This window comes from Lolium rigidum, chromosome 4, assembly GCF_022539505.1.
Source record: "Lolium rigidum isolate FL_2022 chromosome 4, APGP_CSIRO_Lrig_0.1, whole genome shotgun sequence".
NCBI classification, from domain to species: Eukaryota; Viridiplantae; Streptophyta; class Magnoliopsida; order Poales; family Poaceae; genus Lolium; species Lolium rigidum.
In genome coordinates, this window is record NC_061511.1 from 146,734,187 (window position 1) to 146,757,648 (window position 23,462).

General features: G+C 43.3%; 3 protein-coding genes across 3 annotated transcripts; 1 reads left to right on the forward strand and 2 right to left on the reverse strand.

Moving 5' to 3' along the window:
• Positions 1–699: 699 nt before the first annotated feature.
• LOC124705917 (cysteine synthase) lies at positions 700–4,627 on the forward strand. Its single transcript, XM_047237598.1, has 11 exons — positions 700–763; positions 871–930; positions 1,020–1,129; positions 1,437–1,494; positions 2,433–2,696; positions 2,779–2,916; positions 3,030–3,081; positions 3,430–3,509; positions 3,747–3,806; positions 3,895–3,975; positions 4,237–4,627. Exons 2-11 carry the CDS (start codon positions 886–888, stop codon positions 4,324–4,326), a joined length of 978 nt encoding a protein of 325 aa, XP_047093554.1. The 5' UTR covers positions 700–763; positions 871–885; the 3' UTR covers positions 4,327–4,627.
• Positions 4,628–7,410: 2,783 nt separating this feature from the next.
• LOC124708543 (GATA zinc finger domain-containing protein 12-like) lies at positions 7,411–10,391 on the reverse strand. Its single transcript, XM_047240223.1, has 2 exons — positions 10,186–10,391; positions 7,411–8,583 (listed from the first exon to the last, which is right to left on the reverse strand). The coding sequence occupies exons 1-2, from the start codon at positions 10,264–10,266 to the stop codon at positions 7,663–7,665; spliced, it is 1,002 nt and encodes a 333-aa protein (XP_047096179.1). The 5' UTR covers positions 10,267–10,391; the 3' UTR covers positions 7,411–7,662.
• Positions 10,392–13,191: 2,800 nt separating this feature from the next.
• On the reverse strand, positions 13,192–18,905 carry LOC124705918 (TATA-box-binding protein 2). The gene is made up of 9 exons (XM_047237600.1): positions 18,619–18,905; positions 15,784–15,871; positions 15,060–15,131; positions 14,480–14,530; positions 14,348–14,392; positions 14,167–14,259; positions 13,937–14,038; positions 13,785–13,861; positions 13,192–13,580 (listed from the first exon to the last, which is right to left on the reverse strand). Exons 1-8 carry the CDS (start codon positions 18,699–18,701, stop codon positions 13,787–13,789), a joined length of 609 nt encoding a protein of 202 aa, XP_047093556.1. The 5' UTR covers positions 18,702–18,905; the 3' UTR covers positions 13,192–13,580; positions 13,785–13,786.
• Between the last annotated feature and the right edge of the window lie 4,557 nt (positions 18,906–23,462).

Genomic DNA, 23,462 nt, shown 5'->3' on the forward strand with positions numbered 1-23,462 from the left:
AAAAGATAGGGTCAATAATAGGACCCAAGAAGTCATCGGTGAACTCTCAAGTCAATGTTAGCCAGTTAGGAACAACGACATCTTGAATTGTCAACCTACGGGATGGTAATCCTCAAAATCCAAAATACTTCTAGACCTGAATAATTATCCATTATCCACACGATGCGGATCGCTTAAGACAGAACCTGCATCTCCAAAGACGCAACCCTGCTTGCACATAGCCATTCATCCCTTCATGATGTGCCACCAATCCATTAGGCCTTGTCCTTGACAACAACGATACCATCGAATTACCGGTCTACGGTCCTTAAAAAATTCTCAAGTGTATTTTGGGCCAAGGACAAAATTCAACATTTTTGCAAGATGTCAATTGTAAAACATGATACTCCGTAATTCATTTTTTTCAAAGTTTATAATCCTATCATACCCATCTTTCCCCTCACTCACACTCAACCGTGTTTGGACGCTGGCGCCACGAACGCCGTCCAGATTCAACGAACGCCGTTCCCCGCCGTGCCGTGCACCAGCGAGCAGCCTCAAGGCTTCGAGCGCACCTCGGCCCGGACCCACCCCGCAGCGTCACGGCTCACGGTAGACCCGGCGTACGGACCCAGGCCTGTCCCATTCTCCCCTTCTCCGCCACCACCACCAACCTCAGCCTGTATAAAATCTCGCCGCCTCCGCCTGCTCCTCCCAGTTCCTGCTCCACTTCCAGCAGCCGCCGCTTCCAGGAGAATCACTTCCCTGCCAGAGTTCCAGATCGGTAACTATGACTGACAGGATCCCTTTCCTCTTGCAGTTATTGACATGATTTCTTTCTTTCTTTCTTTGTCGATTGATTGATTGATTTCTATGTTTCTTTCTGTGAAGCTTGTTGACGGCGGGATGGGGGAGGCGTCATCACCGGCGATCGCCAACGACGTCACCGAGGTGAGCGCCCGCGTCCTCTACCGATTCTCGCCGCGCTGGATTAGAAAGGCAGGTGGTTGATTCTTGCGTACTCTGTTTCCGATGTGCAGCTGATCGGGAACACGCCGCTGGTGTACCTCAACACGGTCACCCATGGGTGCGTGGCGCGCGTCGCCGCCAAGCTCGAGTCCATGGAGCCCTGCTCCAGCGTCAAGGACAGGTGGGTGTCGCCGCCGCTATGCTAATTAATAGACCCCCTCCCTCCCTCCCTCCCTTGTTTTAGAATCTCTTCAGCTTGGGCTATGTGTGACAGTCAGTATGGTTGCTCCTGCTAGCTCTGGTTGAAAGGTGATGTGGTTCTTAGTTTCGATCCGTGGTTTGTTAGTCCAGAGTTTTGGTTAGGCTTCCTATTTCAGTGTGTTCGCTGTGGTAAGATAGGTGACTTTGGTTCATCATTCTGTGATTTATTTTTGTTAAGATTGGAGCGCAAGATTTCTTCTGTATGCTCATGTTTTGTGCTTGTACAGGATTGGATACAGCATGATCACTGATGCAGAGGAGAAGGGGTTCATAACCCCAGGCACGGTGAGTAAAATCAAATCGGCACTCAGCCCCCCTGTTGACTGTTGTTCTTCCCTGTTTTATAGTTTATACCGTTTGGGAGTGGTTTGGTGTCACAAATAATAATTTGCACTTGCTGGAATACAATTATCACTTGTGATTTTGTTTTGAATTACCTGTAACTTGATTGGCTTCAGTTCAGTAGAGAACACAAAAGGTATTCGGGCGGTCAGAAACATGCGTAGGCTGCAGTACTGTGCATGGCCATGAGCCCGGTTTGCCGAAGAATGTGATTTATATTGTAGAACTAGTGTGGTGATATAAAACCACAAATCACAAACACGGATTTGTTAAAAGAAATAAATCTATTCGCATAAAGGAAGGAGGTTGAGGGTGAGACGTACAACAAGTCAATGGAATTTAGTCTCTTCCAGTTGAATTCAGTAGTTAATTATGGAATGCCTCACTTGGCATGACGAATTTGTCTTCCTTCACGTATGCCCTTTGACCATTTATATCAGAGTAATATATCTGACGGTGTTTAGAGTCTAATGCTCATGTATGTGGCTTTGATTTCCGGTATTATTCATTTTCTCCTGCGCCAAGTTGTTTGACTTGTGAAGATGCTTGGCCTAAGTATTTTATGTCAACCATCCATGAGCTCATTGGTCCAGCTTAGCTATTGGATTACCATTTACATGATCCAACTACTTTTATAGAACCTATCTATATAATATTTCAGGATGTCTTTGATGAATGATCGTATGTTGCCCCTTGCTAGCAAGCTTAACATTATAACTGTGAATCTAGCCACATTTGATTCAGTCTAATAAGTATTAACCATTTATTTGGTAGCGAGCTTTTTCTGCAAACTGCTAACAGAACTACATTTACTAAAAAAAAATCAGAATGCTAGGATCTGGTTTTGCTGATATTTTTCCTTCCACATGAATGGTTGCCAGAGTGTGCTGATTGAACCAACCAGTGGAAACACAGGCATTGGACTGGCCTTCATGGCTGCCGCAAAGGGTTACAAACTTGTACTTACGATGCCTGCCTCCATGAGTATGGAGAGGAGAATCATATTGAAGGCTTTTGGTGCTGAACTGATCCTTACTGACCCACTCTTGGGAATGAAAGGAGCTGTCAAAAAGGCTGAAGAGCTGGCAGCAAAGACACCAAACTCATACATCCTTCAGCAATTCGAGAATGCTGCCAACCCAAAGGTGCAGCACAGTTGAACTTTTTTGTTTGAAGACCATCTTTATACTCGAGTTGCCAATTCTCAGATTTGAATATCTCGTGCAGATTCACTACGAGACAACTGGGCCTGAAATCTGGAAAGGCACAGGAGGGAAAATTGATGGCCTTATATCTGGCATTGGGACAGGTGGTACCATTACTGGATCCGGACGATACCTCAAAGAGCAAAATCCTAATATCAAAGTAAGCACTACCAATTATGCTACAACGGTAGCAGGCAACTTTGACTAACCAACATTTCATCATTCTTCATGTACGAGAAGTAGTTTCTGATTGATTGTGTTTCATTATGTTAGTTATATGGTGTGGAGCCGACAGAGAGTGCTGTCTTAAATGGTGGAAAGCCTGGTAATCTTTTGCTTCTCTACTATATTCCATTTGTTCAAATAATGCATCTCATTCTCTTGTGCTTGTTTTCAGAGTAATCGCACTAATTTTTTCCCCACGTGTACTAGAAGTTAAGAAAAAACTCATTAGGAGTTTCCCTTTTGCGTTGCCTTATATCTTGTCAATACGTTTGAAATATAAGTAATAATTATCAGATGCTTAACCATTATAAATGCGACCTCATGATAAAAAGCAAGATATCCCAGTTAGGAAGAGGAACCTTCAGGACCAGTTTGGACCAACAATACTCTGCTTTGATTCTTGACACTGCCTGTTCTGGACTCATGAGATCCAAATTCTCGTAAGCAGGGCCACACAAGATCCAGGGAATTGGAGCTGGTTTTATCCCTGGTGTCTTGGACGTTGACATCATTGATGAAACCATACAAGTGAGTTTCCTCTTTTATTAAGTTGTATTGTAGAGAAGGCACTATACGAGCAATTTTGTGCCACGTTCTGTTTTGCTTAGCTGCTACTTTTACCTTTCTCTTGTGAGACTAGAAGTTTGTCTAGTAGTACTCTGGAAAAGATACTAGAAGTTCGATGGATATTTCCTGGTTATCTTTACATACTGCTCTGCTTCTTTTACCTTGTGTAACCTTTTGGTCATTCAAATTGTTTGGCAGGTTTCAAGTGATGAATCTATTGAGATGGCCAAGTCCCTTGCTCTGAAAGAAGGATTGCTGGTGGGATTTCTGTCTGACATTTATCGTCCATATGGATCATGCAGAATCATGTATTTGCCTCGGCCATTGACAATCTAAATGTGTGTAGGTTGGAATATCTTCTGGCGCTGCTGCGGCTGCAGCAATCAAGGTTGCTCAGAGGCCTGAGAATGCAGGAAAACTTTTTGTCGTAAGTGACGCATTTCCTCCTGGTAGTTTCTAGCATATGCTGCCATAATCTTTTAAGCACAAAAAAATCGATATATAATGTAGTACTACATATATACTACATTTGCATGCCCTATAGGGAACATCTGTATTTGTCAATTGTTATACTGCAATCTAACATACCCCCACCATGTGAAGAGAGACTTTTAGCAACAATTTATACAATGATTCAGCCATTTCATTTTCACTACATTCCAAGGTTGACATTTTACTCTATATGTAGGTTGTATTCCCGAGCTTTGGAGAGCGCTACCTCTCGTCGGTGCTCTTCCACTCCATCAAGAAGGAGGCTGAGAGCATGGTGGTCGAGTGACCATCGAGTCCTAAACCGCGAAACTGCTAGAGCTATTTTCGGATGACGATCTCTCTGTCCCTAGGAGTCAGGCAGAAATAAAGCTTTGGTATCTCTGCTTGTGTTGGTCCGACATACAAGTCCTATCAAGCTTTGGTGTCAAGTTTAATTCCACTTTGTGTAGCAAGCATTGGATAATACTTTCATACTTTGTGTTGACCTTCTGCTGTTTTCCAATTTGCATTCTCTCTCCCCTGTACATTGAACTCCTCAGTGGTCCATGTCAAGCCGGTGTGAAAATAAAGTATCATGGTGCCCTACATGTCAGAATGTTCATTTTTGTAGGAAAAATAGTTCACATAGAATGTCAAACAGTAGTGCTGAATTATTGGTGTTCCTAGTCCTTGCTTGCGGCTAGCTGCTAGGGCTTGACAGGACAAAAAGGTGTGATGCAGGCTATGTTCATGCTCCGGTGACTGTACTGGCAAGTGCTGTTGCCATGCCACAATGGGGTACACATCATGCATTGCATTGATTCTAGGAACCAAGTACTACTGTTGGCCTTCCATGTGTATCAAAAGAGATTTGACCAGCTTCTATGCTTAGAGTGCAACTAGAAAATGTTGATGTCATCTGGGCATATAAATATCTGATATTGGCATGGTTGACAACTTGGCATGTTGAGGGAGTTTGTGCACGTGGCTGCCCACGTAGATACTTGAACTTTATTTCTACCAGCTCTAAGTACTTTATTTCATACAAGTAGAACTATCCCTAGCTTCAACACTGTGACAAAGCAACACTGTGACAAAGCTAGCTCAGCACAAATATCTGGTGCTTTTAGAGCATTTCCAGAAGCGTCCCCAAACGGAGCCGGATTGAGCGTTTAGGGGACGTGTTTTCTTCGTGTCGTATTTGGAGGACGTCGCTCCCTAGCCACGACCTCCAAATGCTGCCCCTAAACTTTTTTATTGGGTTTTCGAAAACACAATCATTTATTAAATATAGCATACAAATAAATATGTTTGGCAAAATTGTTTTCAAAATAAAATGCAACAAACAATAAAACAACTAAACAAATGTAATAAATGGGGCTAGATCAAGGTGCCGCGGCATTTGCTGATAATCCTTTGATCCTCCGAGATTATTTTGAAGTTGCTCGTGAACATTGCTGTCACGGATCTCTGCGTGCATGGCGAGGAAAATAGCAAAATCTACAGGCAACTCATGATCAACCTCCGCAAGAGGGCCTTGACACTCATAGGGATCAACATGTCTTCTGGCATGATTCTTGTGGTCATCCTCGATGATCATGTTGTGCATGATCACATAAGCCTGCATTACCTTCCACATTTGGTCGTGAGATCAGCTTAGAGCAGGGTACCGGACAATTGCAAATTGAGCTTGAAGCACACCAAATGCCCGCTCGACATCCTTCCTGCAAGCCTCCTGTCACGAAGCTAAGTGGCAATTCTTCTGACCTGATGGAGTCGGGATTGTTTTGACAAAAGTGGCTCATTTTGGATATATACCATCGGCTAGATAATAGTCTTTGGTATATTTGTGGCCATTGATCTCATAGTTGCACGGTGGAGTATGACATTCCACTAGTTTGTTGAACACCGGAACTGTTGCAACACATTGATGTCATTGTTTGATCCCGCCATGTCAAAGAAAGAATACCAAATCCACAGGTCATAATCTGCCACAGCTTCAAGCAGCACACTGCAATATCCATGAAGCCCTTTGTATATACCTTGACAAGCAAACAGGCAGTTCTTCCATGACCAGTGCATGCAATTGATGCTTTCAAGCATCCCAGTGAATCCTCTCGCAGCATTTTGTGCCATGATCCTTGCAGTCTCTTCTTCAGTTGACCCTCTCAAGTAGTATTTGACAAACTATCCTCCCACAGCTCGGCAAAACTTGTACATGCACTCAATGGCAGTAGACTCACTCATGTGAAGGTAGTCGTCCTGTGTATCAACTCAGAAGAGACTTGTCGTCGAAATGGCCGGCAAATCGAGCGGCAGCGGAGGGTGGGAGGCGCGGGAGGGAAGATGCGACGAGAAATAAAAGGTGCGAACCAACGGTTATGGAAGTGGTCGCCGACAGGTGGGAGCCCGCCACGCTTTTCGTTGTATCCAGCGTGCCCGGAGCTCCCATGTGCAACGGGGACAGGCTCGGGGCGCCGGACAACGTATTGGGCCGCGCCGGACTGAAGGGGGCTTTGGAGCGCGCGGCTGGGAACAAAATTTTATCCGGGGCGCCCCAAATCCCTTTGGGGCGCGGCTAGAGATGCTCTTACCACTTATTATTACTACACTAAGTAAGGTCAAAGAAGAAGAAAAAAATGTGTGCACTAGAAAGGGCTTAACTTGTACTGCTCCAAATATACATGGAGAGATAAAATTTTGACATAAACAGCAAAAGATCCATGATGGTGTAAGTGGAACAGCAGAAAGGCAGGCAAGACCTTTCCTTTCCTTTCACATGAAGAAGAAAGGAAAGAACGGACCTGCTTGCCCAACTGCATCATGGTCAATCATCACCACTGACTGAGCCATACAAAGTTGTCTCTGAATTATGACGAGAGAGCTTTGCTGCCTCAGACTTGGAGCAGGTTTGTTTCACGAATCCAGCCAGTACATTCTGATCTGGAGTACTATTTGACTCCCAGAAAGTAATGTTCTGTCATGGCAATGTTGCAGACTAACAATTTTGAAACAAGAAATTCAGATCCTGCATGGTCCAAACCTATCTGGTACTCAGGTTTACAAAAAGAAAAGAAATATATCTCTCATTACAAAAGCACACAGAGATTTCCACTTCTGGAAAGGAACAATGTAAAAAAGAACTGTGACCATGAACAACATACACAACACATTGCACCAGATATTACTTATCCAACATTTTATCTGCATTGACAATTGGCTTGTCTGATCATGCTGGGTACTTCTCTTGCAAAATTTTGTAACTAAAGAATTTCTGTTTCAGCCTAGAAAACAGTCAATGACAAACATATATGGTGGATGAACCACTTCTTTCACTAGTGCCAAGATCACATCATGCACAAGCACAACAGCAATTCAACTCTGAGGGAGGTGATCGCATAACGTTGCAATATAATGGCAGCATTAATAATATTGTAGCAACCAACCATCCGTAACAACGAATCCAAGACTAGAGAAATGTTCTCTGAAGCGAAAGAACTGCTAGAGCTAGAGCTAACAAAGAGTCTGAACTGAAGACCTAACTGGATTTTCGCATCCGCTTCTCTCATCATCTACACGACTACCAGCCAAATAGCTTCTAAAGCCCGACAGGTTCAGCAGAATATTCCTGATCACCAGCAGATCACATATCATCAACGGTCTTCCTCATCTGCATCACCTTCTTGTGAGAATTGGAGTGCATGAAGCTCACGAAGGTCGGGCTGTTGGCGGGCCTGTACTCTGGCAGCAGCCTGCCAGACTTGTACCTCACGCCACACGCATTGCATAGGCTCTTAGGCCCCAAGGGGCCGGTCCTCCACTGCGGGGTCTTGTAGGACATGCAGTGGGTGCACCTCTTCACTGGCTCCTCCGGTGGGAGCTCCTCGTTCACATATGTGGCCTTCTTGAACTTCCTCTTCGCCTGCTGAAACTCCTCATCCACAGGTGCAGCAGTCTTCTTGATCTTCCTCTTCTCCTGTGGAGGCTCATCATCATCTCCAAAATGTGTGGTCTTCTTGATCCTCCTCTTATCCTGGCCCCTTCCTTGATCTTGTTCCTCATAGATTTCTTGGCCGCAGCGCTCCATGGAAATGAACCCGTTCCCTGCCTTGAGCCTCAGGCTGCATGCGCTACACAATGGCATTGAACCCTGCCACTGTGGTGCTAGGTTGGACAAACAAATGCTACACCTCCTCACCACCTGTTCTTGTTGGAACTGCATTGGTGCAGTCATATTGAGCTTATATTCTTCCTCATGTTCCTGTTGTTGGACAAGTTCTTGGTCTTTCTCTTTCTTGGGGAGGATGAGCTCACTCTCTGCTAGCCAATCCTTCTGATCAAGTAGTAGTGGTGGCTCAACAAACACCGTGACATAGTGTTCTTCATCGCTCTCTCTTATAACAGAGGCCAGGCTTCTTTTCTTTCTTCTGGGATTGGAAGATGAAGGATGTGGTAATCCCGGTTTTCCAGCTGCTTGTTCTGGGGAGACAGGGTAGGATGCAGGTCTAGACAAACAGTCCTCTAAATAGCCGGAGAGCCACACTGTGTTGCTATCCTCGTTTTCCTGCAAATCAAAGAGTAGCACGTGGCATGTTAGATAAAATTGCAAAAGTGATTGTTTCTGAATCTATTTCTAGAAGGAATTACACAACTGTGAGGAAATATCCTTTTTCATAAAGGTTCTTTTCTACAATTTCTGCAACAAACAAGCATGTGAGGATAAAACAAACGGATGGAACTACAGGCAAGCCTTACTCGGTTAGGATTGCCCTTAGCAATATGGGCACACAAATAAAGTGAAGCAGAAGCATGGAGCAATCAATTTGGCCAATAGATTTCTGAAGAAAAACTATCAAAGAACAAACTCCTATAGATAGTCAACGTGTATTTTCTTTTGAACTACTGTATTTCCTAAGAACAAACCATCAAAGAACAAACATTATCCATGCGGAACTGCTTGGGGGAATTGCAAGTTATGAACCTAGGACTTCATGAAGAAAATGTAGGTTTCAATACCAATTTAATTTTCTGGAACATACTTTTGAACATAATGACAGGTCAAGCATTTACAATGCAATTAAGCACCACGGAACAGAAACCACCACAGTGGGCAGTTTCTCTCATCAGGATGCAATTGAACAGTTGAGTGGCAAAGGCTATGGCAAACTTTCAGTCACCCTGAATACGAGGAACTGAACTGATTCATGGAAAGATATCTCCTTAAATTCTTCAAGTGGGTTGTCAATGTTTCCAGTCCTAGAGTTTCAACTCGAATTGACACACAAAGCTACAATAACGAGGTGCTGGGTGCATTGCCAATGTTTCCAATCCTTGAGTTTCCACAGAAATTGACACAAAGCAAAAACTGAAGTGTCCCTTATTACACAAAGTTAAGATTGCTGAGTGCCATTGCCCTAAAGTTTCCACGCAAATTGATACAAAACTAGAATATCTCTGTCACAATCTGTATCAACAGTGAGTGCACTTGTGCAATGACAATGACAGGACGCCAGGAACATATGCAAATCGACATTGAAGGTCATCAGGACGCGCATTGTTTTTCCTCCAGGTGATGTCACAAGAAAGGAAACACCCGTATGCTACTTTTCCCAATGGGTAGATTGCAAGAATCCGGCATAAACCCTAGGGCGAGAAAAGAAAGGCACAACTGCTGCAGGGGAAAAATATCCCCTCGGCAGCCGACAGTTACCGTTGAATTTCTTCAACAAATTGCAAAATTATTCCCTCCAACCAATTTAATCTCCCAATAGATGGACGGACACAAACCTAAACAGACGGGTTAGAAAATTCCTCTGCCACGGAAGAACAGAGCAGTAAAAAAGCAAAACAGGAACAAAATCAGCATTTCTTTAATGTTGCAGTAATAGTTCATCCCGAAGTGGGGGAAGAACACAGATAAGGAACCAACAAAACCTAGGGCTCAAGCAGAAAACTGCACCTAAACCCCGTAATTCTTGGACTGGCGGCGCCTAGACCCCCAATAGTCCGAACCCCCAAAAAAGCATTGAAAAACCAAGAAGAGAACCCATCTTTCTTGCCACCGAAGCAAGCAACCGCAGCCCAAAGCCCTATTTCTGGGCAAGCAATACATAGAAGAATCCTAGGGGAACAAGAAAGCGGGAGGGGGAGGGGGAAAGAAACTGACCATGGCGGGCTCGTGGGGGAACAAGTCGCCCAGGCCGGCGGCGGCGGCCGCCGCCGCATTCGGTAGTCGGTGCACGTCCATGCTGCCCCAGGCAGCCGCCTCCAAGACGGCTGAAGCACGCAGGGAGGAGAGAGGGGGAGGGAGGGTAGAGAGAGAAAGAAGAGATAGAGAGAGGGTAGGGATTCCGCGAGCTTTTTGGCCCCGAGCGGAGGTTTTTATGGGGAAGAAGAGAGAACAGCTGTGGGGAGAGCGCGTTGGGGTTACGATTGTGTGCGCCGAAAAAGGCCGGATTTTTACCCCATTGGGAGAAAAAAGGCCCAAGACATGTCTCTCTTTTGCTTAGTCATGAGGTTTAGGGTTTGGGTGATTATAATTTGGGCGGTTGCACGGTTCAAAAAAAAATCATGGGGGGGTTTTAGGGTTTACCAATTGTTAGTTTGACATGCCAATTGTGTTTTGGTTGCTGGAGGGGTTTTTCTCGTTTGAGAAGATAATGATATTGTGAGGTTTATCTTGGGGTCAAAAAATCCATGACATGTGTTAAGCAAGAGAATTTTCTTAGTATGGTAATAAATATCCAAAACAGAATTGGCAACGATAATTTTTTTTTCATTAGTACCATACATGGCTCATGCCAGAAGGCTTCCCGTCCTCTAGAAAACCCTAGGCGACATCCGACTATACCACGAGATTGTCGATTCCCCTCCACTCGGATTGCTACTCTAGCGGCGAGAGGCACCGGGGGCACTTGTTGTGGATGTTAGACATGGATTCAAGAATATAGTTTTAGGATTTTGTGGTGGCACCGTCTTGATCGGGTGGTTGTGCGTCAAATAAGGTCTCTCTAGCCGATCTCCTTCTCGATGACATGTTTGGCGGCATTGAGTAGCCAAAAGGAGCTGTTTAGTGTAGGGCGGTGCTTCGGCGTGGTTGTTCTTCATCGGCGGGTGATAGCAACAAAACTACGCGTATTTACCAACTTGTTGGGACGACAAGGGTCAAGTGATTAAACAAGCGTAATTTAACCCACATGAGTGACTCAAGAGTTTATATCAAACTCTCGGAGAAAATGGTTATATCCTTAATCCTCTTCGATCAACCTAAAAATGCAAAAGAAATGGTTTTATGTCCCAACTCCACCGAGGTGTTTTGTCAAGCACAACTATTTATAAGCAATTTTTTAAATAAAGTCAAAAAAGTAAGTTGCCGAAATATATAGGGTTGTTGTGAGATAAGTGGCACAACACTGCAAGAACTTCTCATCACATAAATAAAGTAAAGCTAGATATTTTGGATTGTCATGTTTAATTAAGGCTAGAACAAAAAAAATACAAAATAAAGTAAATGGTGTTTCTTATGGATTAAAATGGTATGGGATTCATGGTTTCACTTGACCTCTCTCATAAACATGGTTGCACACGAATATAGCAATAAATAACAAATTAAGAGTGACATCAAATTAACATGAAGTGATTGGTACACATTCATATGGGTATCACATCCTAGCATAGAGATGATGCAACACATCTCACTAATACTCCCTTGGAAGGGAAAACTCCTTCAACTAAGTTTAAGGTAAACAGAGTAGGGGCAAACAAGATCATGTAGACAATTACTATATGGGCAATAAGATATAAGAAATTATTTATCCCTAGTGAGGTGCCCAATGGAATTATGGAATGGTAAAAACCCCGTTTTTGGATGAGATAGAAACCTTCTTCCCTAGTATCAAAATTGTTTTAATTAGAGTTTTTAATACCATCATCGGAAAGACCTCTACATAAGCCCATACTTTCGCTTTTGGGAGCAAGGCCATAAAAAGCCACTTCAGCAGGTCCCTGCGTCAAGAGCTAGACAAGCCCCTAGACCCACGACCTTATATACAGAGGCCCCCATCGCCACCATTACATGTGTCCCATATACCAATTAGTCACATTTGCGATTGAGTACACACGCAGTTAGTGGATATTGTTGAAATTTGTGTATTGTTTTGGGGCTGGAAAAGTGGGCCCAACCCCTCTTTGAGGTCTAAGGGGCCAATAGTAGGGGCTATCGCCGGAGATGCTCTAAGCATCATCTTGCCTATTTTCACTTCAATATAGTCGTATATTTCTCTTTCTGTACCATATGAAATTAATAGGGATAGCATAGATGAAAAGGCGAACAATGTCAAATTGAATTGAAAGTCAGCTGCAAATTAGCAAAACTTCAAAATATACTTGGTATTAGCAAAACATCAAAATATACTTGGTTTAAGATATTTTTGATGTTATCGTTCAAGAAATAATTCTTCTTACTAGAGAAGTTTCTTGTAAAGCTAGTACGATAGTTGTTTCTAGTGTACTGACAGCGACTATCAATTTGATATTAAAACGTGCAGAGGATATATCCTCTTATGAATTTGCAAATAATGAGAGAAATCTGCAGCATATCTTATTCCTTGTCCAGTCTGCATTTCATTTATTTTCCAGTCAGTAGTACAAGAATCCTTTCAATGTTTTCGTGCTCGTTTCCCTCCCTTTTATGACACGCAAGAAAGGCTAGTAGGCACTAGGCAGAGAGGCCAAACTCATGTGAACCACCCTCCCTTTTCCCCAAAGTACAATACAACAACTCGAAAAAAAGTGAAGCTGATGCTGTAAAACTTTTTATCGTGCGTGAAGCAACAGATGTGTAAATTGCATATGCAATCTTTTTTTTTGTCATATGTGGAGAAAAAGAAAGCTTTTGCCATAGATGGAAAATAAAAGTGAAGCTGGTGGTGCTGTTCATGCTGTCATGCATTTTTGTGAGCATGTGGAACTTTTCTTGCTTTTAGGCACGCCTTGTTTTATAACTTTACCATTGTTTTCACGGTTGAGTTATCGTTGAAAATGAAATGAAACATACCAAAAAAAATCAGCAGGCGTTAAATGCCCAATTTTTTAAGTGCCTTCTTTTGAAAGCTATGAGTGAGAAGCCAACAAAGGTAGAAATGGTTTGAGCGATCAAATGGCTAAAAAGGTAGATACAAGTTCCTTTTCCTATTTGACCCATAAGTTTGCCCAACATTGCCAGAAGTCCTTTTAACATGTCAAGAAACAAAAACACACTTGGTTGCCTCTTCATCATCAGAACCATTCAGAAAAGACACTAGAATCCAGGAGCAAAATCTGTTTGGTCTCATTAGCCTTCCACAGATCAATTCAGGTGATAACAACTGTCCCTGAAAGATATCATCTTCAGTCATGATCCATCACAAAACAAGACTCAAGTCGATTGCGACTACAGGTACTCCAAAATCCAAATCTGATGGACAGCATATGCTCCACTGGAAACCAGGCTATATGTACACTTGGAAGTTGGAGCGGGACGCAAGCAACAATATCTCCAATTCTGCTTCCTTCCAAAGTCCTCTGCACAGACGAAAATCTGTACTATTAATTTCTGAAAACAACCACTCATCGCAGTCCAAAAAACACCGCAAACAAAAATATAAGAAGCACCACATGCACTTGAGCAGCAAAAAGGACAAATCCAGCTTTAATGATCCAACTTGTCAATGGAAAAATATATTTCATATTCTATTCCCAACTTATAGACAATTGTAGGAATCATACCATCATTGCTGAACTTTTCTGAACTCTGTGAGGACAGGATATATGTTCTCAAAGGCTGTATACGTCTGTTCTCTCACCTACAAATGGAACAGCTCAGATAGAGCGCGATTATGATTGAGTAATAGAGAAACCCACAGGAAATGACTACAAACCTTTGCTCCAGTCAGAACAATCTTGCCTGAAACAAAAATTAGTAGGACAATCTTAGGCTGCCTCATCCGATAAATCAGGCCAGGAAATAGCTCTGGCTCATACTGTGGAGCAAAACCGTATCAAATATCAGTACAGAAACAAGACAAAAAGAAAAGTTCCAAGAAAGGAAAATACAATGCCTGGTAAACTAGTGCTAACAGGAATCATAGTCTTCAACTTAGTAACTTACACTTGAGAAAGCGCCATGAGAATATGCGAGGCCCTCAAGCCTTATAGGGAATTTGACATCACAAGATGCAACAATATTCTGGATCTTGAAGTCCTGATGTTACAGAATTAACAAACATTCAGCAAACTAATTTTTATTAAGGTACAAACATGCACAATTTATACAAGTATTGGATAGGTACCTTGAATTTTGCAGGAAAGCTAAGCTTCTGGATTATACGAGCATACTGAAAACAGAAAAACATTTAAAATTTCAGAAATCTCTAAGCAAATACATTTGATATGTATGAGAGAGAAAGAAAGGCAGGTAATACCTTTCTAGCAGCAAGTTTCGATTGCTGTTCACTCTTTGCTCCAGTGCAGACCTGATAATGCAGCAATGGGAATACTTTGCATCAGTGTGTAATGGTGAGGATGGCCACTAAGATAGTAACTCTCTGATATAACTATCAGCCTACTTTTACCCAAGTGTTAACAAAGACCACTGCAACAACAACATCAAAGCCTTTTTCCAAGCAAGTTGGGGTAGGCTAGATATGAAACCCAACAAAAATGAAAGGAAGCTACTTTTTTTTTGGTCTCGATCAAAGCGAATGAGAGACACAGATACCCCAAGAACTTTTTTTAATCGAATTCAAGTACCAAACCAATACCAAACATTCTCAACAAAACTTTATTTCCGATGGCTGCTGATATTTAGAGGGTCTTTACAGATTAATACATATAATTCTGATAAATGACTGCTGACAAGATGTCGCACAAAAGAAACAGTCAGTGTTTATGGGGAATTGGCGTTAATTTTCAATTGTGCAACAGTACCAGCTCCAAAGACATTTAGTAATCAGACTACAAAAGAACATATACTGCATCTGATATACAGAAACTTAACCTTACCATTTTTCCAGATGCGAATATCAGTGCAGTAGTTTTTGGTTCTCTTATCCGCATGATAACTGCAGCAAAACGCTGTTTAAAAACAGACAGTTAGCAATACATAAACTATATGCTGCTTGAACAGGGTTGCATACATCAGAACAGCAAGAGAGGGTCAGTCGATGGCAGCTATTTGACACAATAAAACAGATCATATTAACCTGCTAAGAGTACAAATTAGCTACATATGAGTGCAAGTTCTAAACAGCCTTAGCTTTATTTAGTAAAATGCAGAGTACAACAGAGGAACCATGTATCATCAACTCCTCATTTTCCTCTTAAATAAAAGGTAGTCAGGTAGACTCGACGCTCTCTTGGCAAACCCTTGAAGCAACTTACTACTGAACAAAAAACTAAGCTATTGATATATCTGACAATTACTCTGCACGTTCACAGTGTATAAACACGAATTCGGAAGGGTCTTTAGGTTGGGGTTCCAGAAAAGAACACATGTACAGCATCACTAACTCTTAAACCAGGTTATTCACCATCCCCAAAGCAGGAGACACAAAGACATGCAATTGCAGTAGACTTGTCAGTGATAGCAAAGTGACAGCACTTGGATGTTTTTGAAATATAGCACCAGACCACTTTCAATATTCATGAAACTTTTAAATACAGTATGAATAGCCCAATAGGAGAAAAATAAATGTCATGTAACAATGTATACAGATAATGATTTCACCTTGGGGTTATATTCTGCATTGCGTGCCTGAAGAGCTATTGCTTTCAGGTCCAATTTACAGTCTAAGTTGACCGTTGACACTATATTCCTGTCATAAGACCAGAATACACCGAGAACATCAGTACTAAAATAAACACATCACAGAACACTATTTCCTCTGAAAGCCAAATATGACAGCAAAATAAATGTCTAGTGAATTCAAACACTGTGCACTGAACAAGTTCTACCTGATAATTTAGCATGCAAGCCTGAATGCAGAGGAAGTGATGTTTAAAATTCAACTATTTGTATCTAGCACTGCTTCTTTCTCCCAAACTGGTAGTACTCTAGTAAATCTCACTCAACATTTGACCACATTCACTCAACCCTCTAGTCTACCATTCTAAGTTACATACATTCCAGAGCATTTAAGCCAAGGTGTGGCACGAATTGCAAACCCGGCGACCCAACACAAAATATGACCTCAACATTATTTTTTCTCTGATTGGGGTCTCGATATTAGTTAGTTATTAATCTACTTTTAACCAGCAAAATTAATCGAAGCACCATAAACCACAACTGCATGATTTTATTTGGTCCATGACCAACAAATCTTGTAATGTGTGTCCCAATCCATCGCCAGTACAATCCAACCAGAAAACCAAATCCACCGAGATTTTCTTTGATTGCTGTTATAGGAAGTGAGCAAGCAAGCTAGACACGAAAACTCAGGATAGACGAGCTGCTCTTCTAGCTTTGGTTGGAAATAGAAAAGCAAGTTATAGGGCCCATGCTGCATTCCCTCAAATAGCTGTCTTTTTTTCAGCTCATGAACTGGGAAGATCGATCCTAACTCAGCAACAAATCAATAATTATTTTAAATTAACGTATATTAGTTTAAATGTACTTTCCATCTGTGTATCTTGATTAATTATATGACTATATAGGGTCGATCTGTAAAACTCCTACAGCACACGTCCTCCTTCCTCGCTAGTGTAATCCAACCGAATTAATACCAAGTTCCATGCATTCCAGAGCATTCAAGCCAAGGTGTGGCACGAATTGCGAACCCGGTGATCCAACACAAAATATGATCTCGACATTAAATTTTTTCTCTGAACAGGACCTCAATATTAGTTAGTTATTAATCTACTTTTAGTCAGCACCAAGCATGATGAACCACAACTGTATGATTTTATTTGGTCTATGACCAAGAAATCTTCCAATGTGTGTCCCAATCCATCGCCAGTACAATCCAACCACAAAACCAAATCCTTCAACTCATGCACTGGGAAGATTGATCCTAACTAAGCAGCAACTCAAGAATTATTTTCGTGTTTTTTTTAAATGTACTTTCCATCTGTGTATCTTGATTAATTATACTATGACTATATCGTGTCGATCTGTAAAACTCCTACAGCGCACGTCCTCCTTCCTCGCCAGCGGAATCCAACCAAATTGATAACATTCTAAGTTCCATGTATTCCGGAGCATTTAATAAGCCAAGGTGGAGCACGAATTGCAAACCCGGAGATCCAACACAAAATATGACCTCAACATTAATTTTTCTCCGAACAGGGCCTCAATATTAGTTATTATAATCTACAATTAGTCAGCACTAAGCATCATGGACCAAGAAATCTTCAAATGTGCAGCCCAATCCAACCACAAAACCAAATCGATTTCAGCTCATGCATTCCAAACGATCGATCCTAACTCAGCAACAACTCAAGAATTATCTTTAATTGACATATTTTAGTTTAAATGTACTTTCCATCTGTGTATCTTGATTAATTACATGACTATATCGGGTCGATCTGTAAAACTCCTACAGGGCGTGCCCTCCTTCCTCACTAGTGGAATCCAACCATTCCATGCATTAGAGCATTTAAGCCAAGGTGTGGTACGAATTGTAAACCCGGTGATCCACCACAAAATATGACCTCGACATTAAAATTTTCTCTGAATGGGACCTCGATATTAGTTAGTTATTAATCTACTTTTAGTCAGCACCAAGCATCATGACCCACAACTGTATGATTTTATTTGGTCTATGACCAAGAAATCTTCCAATGTGTGTCCCAATCCATCGCCAGTACAATCCAACCAGAAAACCAAATCCAATTCAGCTCATGCACTGGGAAGATCGATCCTAACTAAGCAGCAACTCGAGAATTATTTTCATGTTTTTTTAAATGTACTTTCCATCTGTGTATCTTGATTAATTATATGAGTATATCGGGTCAATCTGTAAAACTGCTACAGCGCGCGCCCTCCTTCCTCGCTAGCAGAATCCAACCAAATTGATAACATTCTATCTAAGTTCCATGCATTCCGGAGCATTTAAGCCAGGGTGTAGCGTAAATTGCAAACCCAGAGATCCAACACAAAATATGACCTCAACATTAAATTTTCTCCGAACAGGACCTCAATATTAGTTAGTTACTATAATCTACTATTAGTCAGCAGTAAGCATCATGGACCAAAGAAATCTTCCAATGTGTGCCCAATCCATCGCCAGTACAATCCAACCACAAAAGCAAATCATTTCAGGTCATGCACTCCAAAAGAATCGATCCTAACTCAGCAACAACTCAAGAGTTATTTCCAATTAAGGTACGTGTTTTAATTTAAATGTACTAATTTTTTATGAGCCTGTCTCGATTAATTAGTATATGACTATATCTGGGTCGATCTGTAAAACTCCCTTCTTCCTCGCAAGCGGAATGAATCCAACCAAATCGAGTTCATCCGCGCATTATTTCGCAGCAAAGCAGTCAACGAGCGCCCATCTAGAAGCGGCGCCAAGAAAATCCCCCCGGCAAGAGGATCTTTGAGGGATGGGAGGGGGCTTACTGGAGCGTGGGGACGATGCCGGAGGGGTGCAGGGAGAGATCGACCGGCTCGCTCCCCTCCAGCGCCGCCTCCGCCGCCGCCATCCACCCCCAAATTAAAGCACCTCAGATCCCGACCCCGACAGCGCGGGGGGCTCCGATTCGGAGGAGCTGCGGAGGAATCCGGGGGAAGAATTCAAAATCGGTGGTCTTTTATATAGATCGGGGAGAGGTGGATCGGAGGAGCGGGCGTGCGTAGGGTTTGGTCGGCAGGGAGGCAGGGTTGGCTGGTTTGTGTTGTGTTGTGTAGGTAGGGGAACGGGAAACAGTCGGTGATTACGGGGAGATGGGTATTTATAGCCGGAGGGAGGCCACCGTCTGCAGCCGGTCGGGTGCTCGAGTTGTATCCAAGGTCCATTCTCTAACCCGTTTCTTGACGAGGTCACACACCTGATTAGAACATATGTAGACAAATATGGTGGCCATGTGAAAGAGCAAAGTCTAAACTCCATGTTTTGTGTGTTTGATGACAACACTTGAGTTATCTCACCGTGTGTCTTGAGTATTATTACTAGATTTGCAAGTGCACGGTAACCTCGTCTGGACACGTCAAGATCGGAGGACTGAAGCGTAGTTATAGGTTTTCTGGTTTTGTGTGTGTATCGCGAGGTGACATGGCTAAAGATCAAAAGGGGAGAAAACCAGTTTTAGCCAGGCCGGTACTACCGGTACCGCTACCCCTATAAGTACCGCCCCACGGTACCGCTCTGAGTTCTGCGCTGGAATTGTCCCACAGTACGAGTTGCGGTACCTCTGTGGTACCTGGAGCGGTAGTACCGCCCACGGTACCGCCCAGGTACCGTAACTAGTTACAGCAGTACCGCTCTTGTACCGCTCCGGTACCGCTTTGGATCCAGTAAGGTTTGGACCCCATTGCGGTACCTCGAGCGGTACCTCTAGCGGTAGTACCAACGTTAATAGCATTCGCGAGAAAAGTCACGCTCGCGTCCACGTGGACCAGATCCGGGAATTCGAACTCGGAGCGGTAGTACCGCTTCCCAAAAGCGGTAGTACCGCTTAGGCAAGCTGGACATAACGGTTGGATTTGGAGGAGCCTATATAAGGGCCTCTTCTTCCCCAACTTGTTTTTATCTCTTCTCTCTCTTTCTCCTCCATTGTTGCTTGAGCTTAATACTTGAGGATCTCTCCAACCATCCAACCAATCTTGCTCAAATTTTGAGGAGTGGTGAAGGAGACCCCGATCTATATTTCTACCAAGAGAGATTTCACCAATACTTGCTATTCCTTAGTGGATCTTGGTGTTAGGGTTCCTGATGTCTACGGGTGCTTCTATTCTTGTAGACGGTGTTGGGCCTCCAAGAGCAGAGGTTTGTAGAACGGCGAGCAAGTTTCCCTTAAGTGGATCACCCAAGGTTTATCGAACTCGGGGAGGAAGAGGTCAAAGATATCCCTCTCATGCAACCCTGCAACCGAGAAAGCAAGAAGTCTCTTGTGTCCCCAACACACCTAATAGGTGCACTAGTTCGGCGAAGAGATAGTGAAATACAAGTGGTATGAATGAATATGAGCAGTAGTAACGGCGCCGAGAAAAGTGCTTGCTTGGCGTGCGGTTGATGGTAGTAATATTGCGGGCGAGTATAAATGCGGTAAAACGAGTAAACAAGCGGCGATAGCGATATTTAGGAACAAGGCCTAGGGATCATACTTTCACTAGTGGACACTCTCAACATTGTAATCATAAAGGGATATAAATAAGCACTTCACTATGCTACTACGAATTACTCTACGGCAAGATAACGAACACTAATTCATCATGTAGGCAAACCTTAAAGATGCATTCCCAAGTACTAATGAACACCCCACGCCTGTCACTTTGAGCATTCACAGGAGGTACTAACACACCACAATTTCATAGAGACATCCAACTCAAATCATAACTCGGTGAATAAGTATTCTGTGAAATATAGCCTAAGAGACCCACACGGTGCACACACATCGTCACCTTTACACACGTGGGACAAGGAGTCTCCGGAGATCACATAAGTAAAATCCACTTGACTAGCATAATGACATCTATATTACAAGCATCATCATATGAATCTCAATCATGTAAGGCAGCTCATGAGATTATTGTATTGAAGTACATAGGAGAGAGATGAACCACATAGCTACCGAGTACAGCCCAGAGCCTCGATGGAGAACTACTCCCTCCTCATGGGAGACAGCGGCGTTGATGAAGATGGCGGTGGTGTTGATGGAGAAGCCTTCGGGGGCACTTCCCCGTCCGGCGGCGTGCCGGAACGGAGACTCCTGTCCCCCGGATCTTGGCTTCGCGATGGCGGCGGTTCCGGAAGGTTTTCTCCGGTTTCGTCGAACGTGGTAGGGTTTTCGCGATGGAGGCTTTAAGTAGGCGGAAGGGCAAGGTCGGTGGAGTCACGAGGGACCCACACAACGAGGGCGGCGCGGGCCCTAGCACGGCCGCGCCGCCTTAGTGTGGCGCCACCTCGTGGCCCCACTTCGTATCTCCTTCGGTCTTCGGAAGCTTCGTGTGAAAATAGGACCACGGGCGTTGATTTCGTCCAATTCCGAGAATATTTCCTTACTAGGATTTCGAAACCAAAAACAGCAGAAAACGAGGAGCGGCACTCGGCATCTCGTCAATAGGTTAGTTCCGAAAAACGCATAAATATGACATAAAGTATGCATAAAACATGTAGATATCATCAATAATGTGGCATGGAACATAAGAAATTATCGATACGTCGGAGACGTATCAGTTCCTATTGTGGGACATTGGAGGAAGTGCATCCATGGAGGCTAGCTTGGTGTTGTACTAGCTCCATGGATTGTTGGGAGCCTCCTTGTGGTGTGGAGCTCGCCCCAACCTTGTGAAGGAATCACCGCCTCGACCAGGTGCCTTAGTGGAGAAGGGGAGCACCTTCGTGTAGCTCTCTCGAGGAAGAAGGTGAGGCCTTCCTTCGTGGTGTGGCCGTCTAGCCTCTTGTGTGAGGCTAGCACCTCCTCAACGCGAGACGTACTCCCTTTGTGGGAGAAAGCTGCGGGAAACAAACCTCGCCTCGTCTCCGCGTCCTCCGGTTGTCCCGCTCCTTACTCTTACTATCTTGTGTTGTTCCTTTGCTTGTTGCACTTGTTCTAGGATCATTGTAGGATCACCAACACCACTAAAGCAATCACCTTTACCTTCTGTTGCACTAAAATTGAAAAAGCTTAAAACTTGACGTAGCAACCATTCACCCCCCCTCTTGTTCGCTACGATCCATTCACCATGTCATGATGTTCTTCTTCGCCAATGGGTAGCACTTGTCAGGCATCGGCCTATAACAGAGTGGCTCCGCCGCCTCCGCCTGCATCATGTAGTTTGCAGACAGATTTGGCAAGTTTTCCTTGTCCTACAACATAAATGAAAGTACTGGAGCACAAATTAACAAGCTCTCAGAATATAGCATGCATCAAACACCCAACATGCAAGCATATTTACGAGTTGTTAGAATATAGTATGCATCAATCGCCTGACATGAAAGCATATTAACAAGGTCTTACAATATAGCACGCATCAAACACCTTGCAGACAAGAACAATAACAAGCACTTACAATCTTGTTTTCCTGTTGGCATGTGGTGACCCACAAGTATAGGCGGTGTATCGTAGTACTTTCGATAAATAAGAGTGTCGAACCCAACGAGGAGCAGAAGGTGTTGACAAGCAGTTTCGATGAAGGATTCACTTGTAAATGCTCACGAGACAAGTGTTCGGGGGTTTTGATATAGCGAGATGAATAAAGTACAAGTAAGTAAAATGCGAGAGTAATAATTGCAGCGAGTGCTTGATGTCTACGTGTGCTTCTATTCTTGTAGACAGTGTTGGGCCTCCAAGAGCGAGAGGTTTGTAGAACGACGAGCAAGTTTCCCTTAAGTGGATCACCCAAGGTTTATCGAACTCGGGGAGGAAGAGGTCAAAGATATCCCTCTCAAGCAACCCTGCAATCACGATACAAGAAGTCTCTTGTGTCCCCAACACACCTAATACACTTGTCAGATGTATATGTGCACTAGTTCGGCGAAGAGATAGTGAAATACAAGTAGTATGGATGTGTATGAGTGGTAATAGCTATCTGAATAAAATATGGCAGCGAGTAAACATGCAACGAGAATAGTAAGTAAACGGAGTTTCGGTGCTTGGAAACAAGGCCTAGGGATCATACTTTCACTAGTGGACACTCTCAACATTGCAATCATAATGGGATATAAATAAGCACTTCACTATGCTATTCCGAATTACTCTACGGCAAGATAACGAACTCTAATTCATCATGTAGGCAAACCTTAAAGATGTATTCCCAAGTACTAATGAACACCCCACGCTGTCACTTTGAGCATTCATAGGAGGTACTAACACACCACAATTTCATAGAGACATCCAACTCAAATCATAACTCGGTGAACAAGTATTCGTGAAATATAGCCTAAGAGACCCACACGGTGCACACACTGTCACCTTTACACACGTGGGACAAGGAGTCTCCGGAGATCACATAAGTAAAATCCACTTGAATAGCATAACGACATCTAGATTACAAAGCTCATCATATGGATCTCAATCATGTAAGGCAGCTCATGAGATCATTGTATTGAAGTACATGGGAGAGAGATTAACCACATAGCTACCGGTACAGCCCTTAGCCTCGATGGAGAACTACTCCCTCCTCACGGGAGATAGCAGCGGTGATGAAGATGGCGGTGGTGTCGATGGAGAAGCCTTCCGGGGGCACTTCCCCGTCCCGGCGGCGTGCCGGAACAGAGACTCATATCCCCCAGATCTTGGCTT